The sequence below is a fragment of the Haplochromis burtoni genome, unplaced genomic scaffold, assembly GCF_018398535.1.
Source record: "Haplochromis burtoni strain Fernald_Lab_line unplaced genomic scaffold, NCSU_Asbu1 Contig_792, whole genome shotgun sequence".
NCBI lineage: Eukaryota > Metazoa > Chordata > Actinopteri > Cichliformes > Cichlidae > Haplochromis > Haplochromis burtoni.
The window spans coordinates 156,790-163,419 of record NW_024583153.1 but is presented as its reverse complement, the minus strand read 5'-3'; the positions used below and the strand labels follow the sequence as shown (position 1 = coordinate 163,419).

At 38.4% G+C, this 6,630-nt stretch overlaps 1 protein-coding gene across 1 annotated transcript; it reads left to right on the top strand.

Annotated features, from left to right (window-relative positions):
* Positions 1 to 85: 85 nt before the first annotated feature.
* LOC102291228 (cytochrome P450 2F2-like) lies at positions 86 to 4,969 on the top strand (the record flags this gene model as incomplete). Its single annotated transcript, XM_005950476.2, has 10 exons — positions 86 to 302; positions 653 to 805; positions 915 to 1,075; positions 1,392 to 1,460; positions 1,569 to 1,673; positions 1,836 to 1,974; positions 2,561 to 2,646; positions 4,031 to 4,132; positions 4,220 to 4,361; positions 4,470 to 4,969. Coding segments are annotated over 10 exons (1,362 nt in total), but the record flags the coding sequence as incomplete, so codon positions are not given.
* Between the last annotated feature and the right edge of the window lie 1,661 nt (positions 4,970 to 6,630).

Here is a 6,630-nt window from a genome sequence, read left to right as displayed (position 1 = left end):
TTTTTTTCATAGCTGCTTTAGACCATATAAAATGTTAATTCCTCTGGTCGGTAAATATGTTTAAAGCCCCTTCAAAATGTAATATTCATCTGAGGGTGTGACGCATGGATTTCAAACATGTCATTTTGTTTCCTCCCAGCTGAGGAAGTCTTACGGAGATGTCTACAGTATTTTCATCGGTTGTAAACCAGCTGTAGTCATCAATGGTGTAAAGGCCATGAAGGAGGCTATGGTGACCAAGGCTGCTGATTTTGCTGGACGACCTCAAGGCTTGTTCGTTAATGAGCTCAGTGATGGGAAAGGTAGAATTTACATCATATGTTATATGAGGTATAATGGAATAATAGTAAAATCTTCTTTATCAGAAATTCTAAGTGCGACTCAGAGTCAAATGTACGTTTTGGTGGGTGTTTTGTTGCTGCTTCTCCAGTGCCCCTGTTGTGACTTTCGCGTGCATCAAAACAAGCTAAACAGACTCACATTGGTTTATGTTTCCTACCTGGGAAAGTTGATGTTGCTGATGTTTTACTGACTTTAAACTACACTGTGAGGATCAATTGTTCACTTACGTTTTAGGCCAAGAGGTTGGAGAGCTTTGGAACAGGGAACATTTTTGAGTTCTTTCTTCTTTATGTTGCTCAACCTGTTGTAGGAGTCATTATGGCAGATTATGGCTCTAAGTGGAGGGAACAGCGTCGCTTTGCTTTGATGACTTTGAGGAACTTTGGTCTGGGAAAGAATTCAATGGAGGAGAGAATTCATGACGAGATCAAACACATCATCGGTACCCTGGAAAAGAACATTGGTATGTTCATCGATGGGTTCACGCAACAGTTTTGCACGGTGCTGTTGGTTTCAGAATATTGATTTGTACTCTCGTACAGTGCTGTCTTGTTTCATTATGTCTCCTACAGGTAAAACAATGAGCCCTAAGGTTATGTTTCATAATGCAGCCTCCAACATCATCTGCCAGGTTCTGTTTGCTAGACGCTACAAGTACGATGATGAGTTAATCAAACTGTTTGTTGAAGTCTTTACCGAGGTTTCAAAGATAGTCAATGGACCGTGGGCCACGGTGAGTAAAACTGACAGCAATGCTATCGAGGCAAAGTGTTTACAGTTTCCTAACAGGTCTGTGAGACTGCCTGGAGCATGCCAACATGGCTACAGTCTTCAGCTCAGTCTACAGCTGAAGGTGAAACGTCTTCAAGATCAAAATCCACTGTGGAATCACTGCTATGTTCTTATTGTTTAGAAGTCAGAATGGACTTTGTATCGACTTGTTGACTGTCCATGCAACATAGTTTTGCCAGTCAAATAAAAATCTTAAAAGTTATCTTCAGCAATACGTCTTCTTCCACCAATTATGTTGTTTGGTTGTTTTTCTGCAGCTGTATGACTCTTTTCCTATAATACGTAACCTGCCACTGCCCTTCCAAAAGGCCTTTAAGAAAATGGAGGTAATGTTGAAGATCATTCTTAACACACGTTTGTACAATAAAGATAGAAACATATGCATGCACACTGTCAGTGAAAAACGAAAAGTAATGAAGAATTGCATGTTTTAGATTTATAAGAATCTTTCACGTCACATGGTGAGCGAGCACAGAGAGACTCGAGTTCCCGGAGAGCCACGAGACTTTATTGACTGCTACCTGGATGAACTGGAGAAGGTGTGTGAGCGTGAAAAGGAAAGTAATAAATAAATGGAAATTCTCAGTATTTACTCAGTATCTTGTTACACAAGTATAACACTCATTCTCTTATATGTATGATAAGATACATTTTTGTCTTGCTTGAATGTTTCGTACAATTATCACTCTCTGCATTTTTAGAGAGTTGATGAAGAGTCTTCATTTTCAGAAGAAGAGCTCATTATGTACTCGCTGAATCTTCACTTCGCTGGGACTGACACCACCTCTAACACGCTTCTTACTGGTTTTCTTTACCTGATGAACTATCCACACATACAAGGTAATACGACTCCCCCCGTACTCATTTATAATCAAGAAAAATTCAACTTGTTGGCACATTTATAGTAAAATATTACACTACACTGCCGTGTTTTATTTGCGTTATCTGTCCACTAGATATTACTTTGTGCACACCAGATGTTTTTGTACGCTAGACTAAAACAAAACAATTGATTTTGATCCAAGATTTTGCTTTTTACTGTGAACAAAAATAGTCCCTGCTAGAGCTGTGCTTTCACAATCTTTTAATAATATGCAACAATTCCCATGTTAGAACCTAATAAGGTATACTTAGAAGTAGCTGGAAATGGTCTATAAGCCTGTGAAATTACATATGAATTTGTCTTGAATTTGTTTGGCTTTTTTTCATGTTAGGGTGTCGAAAAACAATGCAGAATTACAGCAAATGAAAAGCACCCATTATTAAAAACTTGACTAATCCTATGTTTAGTTCATCATTCACTCGTGGCATTTACCACATTGCTAATTTTCATTTTCTCTTTAAATAGCATTAACTGTTGTTTGTTACGTAACATTTGTTTTTGACTTTCTTTACAACACATTGTATGATGCAACATCTCCCGCAGAACGATGTCAGCACGAGATAGACCGAGTGTTAGACGGGAAGGACCACGCCAGTTTTGAAGATAGACACAATATGCCCTACGTGCAGGTACAAATCATACAACATATGTCTGGTCATATGTTTACTCATATTTTACAATGAAGACAAGAAGACCCAAATGCAGGGTATTGCAGACTGAACATTTCGACTGGTTATGTCGCTGCAGTATTGTCATGATCGAGCCAGCGTTTTGAGTTTTCATTTATGTTGATGGTTTGTGTTTAAGTTCATTTAGTTATAAGCTTCTAGGTTTCCAGTTACGGTTCATTGTTTATTAGATTATGTGGGCTCAAATTTTGGTCATAAATATTTTTTAACCTTGTAAACCCAAATATCTGAAAGTTTTTTGTTTCCGCATCTATAGAGGAGAATTTGTGAGTGTGTAAAAAGGATTTGTGTTTGTAAAAGATATTTACAGAAGTTACAAATTTTTTTGCTATGGTCTGCTTACAGATACAAAGAAAACAAAAACAGAAGCATTTATGTGTCGACTAGGCGTGTCATTGACAGCAATAAAAGTTGCAATTGCCCTGTCTATTTCTTTTGCCCTCTTATAACCATGTGCTAACGGCTGTCTAAATGACTCGGGTAGAGTTTGTAGGATGTGTGCTTGTTGTTGTTTTTGTCTGCTTCCACTTGTCTTTGCACTAGGGTGATGTCGACATAAATGTGCAGTCATATTCGTTGTGTTCCCACCGATGGAATTGAGCATTGCGTGACACAATCCAACATACTGTTGTACTTTAGTCCATGACGTGCTTACCATCAGGGTCATGCTTCACATGAAAACCAAAATAGTTCCAAACGCCAGATCTGAATGAGGGTGCGGGAGGTTCAATTTCGGGTAGCGTTGAGGCAGTTGCCATGTTGCAACGAGCTTAACTTCTGTCTCGCTAGCTTGAGTGAATGCATATGGGCGGTGCTTAGTGGATCTGTGCTCAACAATGCAGCCTAGGCGGAGTAGTCAAACGCAGATCCACTGAACTCTCAACACAGACAGCACCATCAGAAGAAAAGTTGATAAAATAAATGGAAAATTTTGTATTGTTCGATACATATGCGTACCGAACCGAAAGCACTGTATCCAACAGTTCAATACAAACACATGTATTGTTGCACCCCTAGTGTTGACAATGCACAACTTTCAAGGATAGAAGACATACTAAAGACAGAGACAAGAAGACTCACATTAAACATGAAGACGGAGACAAATGCTTTGCAATGGATCTTATGCTTCTCACCTTATAACATCTGGGAGAGGCTTCGGACAAAGTTTGCTTTGTCATTGATTGAAGCCATTGATTTGGATAGCTGTTGTAATCATTCATTCATTACAATCTCTTTATAGAGAGAAACTAGATAACTGCTAGTACTAGTGAGCCTGCACTGTTTGTCTTTTGCTCTATGCTACATAAAACATGTCTTAATCCAGGCAGTGATTCATGAAGTACAGAGGGTTGCCAACACTGTTCCTCTCAGCGTCTTCCACTGCACCACCAGGGACACAGAGCTCATGGGATATTCCATTCCCAGGGTAAGAGGCAACTGGCTATATAGGTTTTAGGAATAGAGGCAATGAAGAGTTTTCTTAATGTCTTTTATTGTTTTGGTGTTTTTTCAGGGTACAGTAATTATCCAGAATCTGACCTCAGTACTCAACGAGGACGGACAGTGGAAATTCCCTCATGAATTCAACCCAGAAAACTTCCTAAATGACCAAGGAGAGTTTGTTAAACCAGAGGCTTTCATGCCTTTCTCTGCAGGTACAAGAGCATAGACAAATCTTACTTGGAGCAGCAGCAGAGACAGGGTTGTAATATGTTGTCAAATATGTGTTCTACATGGTACTGAGACCTTTTTTAATGTCTCAGGTCCTCGGGTGTGTCTCGGAGAGGGTCTGGCTCGTATGGAGCTCTTCCTCATCATGGTGACTCTGCTGAGGAGATATCAGTTCATCTGGCCCGAGGACGCAGGAGAACCAGACTTCACTCCGGTCTACGGGATCACCTTAACTCCCAAACCTTTTAGCATGAAGATCCAACTCAGGACACCACAGTGAGATGGTGTGCAGACGCTGTAGCTCAGTGACTCAGATAAAAATAGAGTCATACTTAGAATTGAATAAAAAAAAATTCTGCTGCCTTAAAGTCAACAGTCACAAAAGTAAAATATACATAAATTGGGCGAGTGCACCTATCCCAACATAGGGTTTGATCCTTAATTAGTCTCTAAACTATGTATTAGATTTTCCCAAATACTGCAGCGGCTACCCTGTGGCAACGCTTTGTGTGATTTGGAGCTATATAAAAAAAAACCTGACCAACAGTCGTCCAACATCTAATTTGGAAAAAAAAAAGATGTGTGAATGTGAATCAATTCAAATTTCAAATTCAAATTTTATTTGTCACGTACACAGTCATACACAGTACGATATGTAGTGAAATGCTTGGACAACTGCTCGTGACCTAAAGAAAACAAAAAAGGAAAAGGCTATGAATAAGATAGGAAATAAATATGAAAAATTAAAAAAGGGTAAATTTAACTAGGAAGGAATAAAATATAAATTAAGGTTAAAAATGAAATAACTGTACAACACAAATTAGAATGAAGGGTAAATTTAACTGGGAAATAAGATAAAATATATAAATTAAAGTTGAAAATAAAATAACTGTACAACAAAATACACAATATAGAACTATATAAGAATGTATGAAGAAATATAAATAAATATATACACAATAACAGCAGCTGTACAAGTATTAACCGGAAATGAAGAATATAGTGACCAGTGTTGTGCAAAAACAAAGTCCAGAAAGTCCAGTGTGTGTGTAAGAACCATATGTGTGGGTCAGTACTGTGTGGTGGTGTGATTGAGAGACCGTATCGCCTGCGGGAAGAAGCTCCTCCTCAGTCTCTCTGTGTTGGTCTTCAGGGAGCGGAATCGCTTTCCTGACCTCAACAGAGAGAACAGTCTGTTGTTGGGATGGCTGAGGTCCTTCACGATCTTCCTGGCCTTGGTCCAGCACCGCCTGCTGTAGATCGAGTGCAGGTCAGGGAGCTCGGAGCGGATGGTGCGCTCAGCTGACCGCACCACACCCATCATTGTGTTAATAAAGAGTGTTTTCTCTCATAGAAGTGAAACAATAAATCCATTACAACCCAGATTTGTGTGTGTTGTTTTACACTCTCATTGTTATGCAGACTCTTTTTTGAGGTCATCTTTTGTGACAATTAATTTTAGTTATTGGTTGTTCAGCAGATCTTCCTGGTTTTCAGACATTAACAGAAACTCATTTACAACTGTCCCAGATTTAAAAACTCACAAAACACATGTATATTCTTTACATCAGCCCGAATTACAGGTCTTTATAGATTTTGATGGTAAGAAACACTTTAACTTAAAATGGGTTAACAGACAATTTTTAATTTCATCATTTCACAGAAGTTATTATAAATACAAATAAAAATAACATCATTCGTTTTTTCACTTGATATAATAATAATAACTTTCGGTTGTAGTTTCTTGTTTTGTATTTTGTATGTATGTTAAATCTACAACATGTATTTTAATTTACTGTCTCTTAAAAATACAGAAATATTCTAAATATTAATTACAGAAAGCTTATATATTTTTATATGATGGTATCCATCCATCCGTCTTCTACAGCTCATCCAGGTTCAGGTTGTGGGGGCGGAGTCTGTGGAGAGTGGCACAAAGAAGCCCAGACATCCTCTGCCTATATAATGAGACATTTACAGTTTTACCAGGTCTAACTGATTACAAATAGCTTGGGGAAAAAATGGATCCCATTGATGCGACCGTCTCAGGAGTACATCACGCCCACCCACATAATATTCAAACCTTTGATTTACGAGGAGCAGCCAATCAAAGGAAAGTGGGTGGAGCTGCTCCAAGTACCAGTACAACATTTTTAAAAAGATGGTTTGAAATGCAGTATTTTTCCAATATTGTGAATCATGCAAATCCAAGAATAAATATCTGAAGTTGTAAAAACAGTCCTAATACAGGCA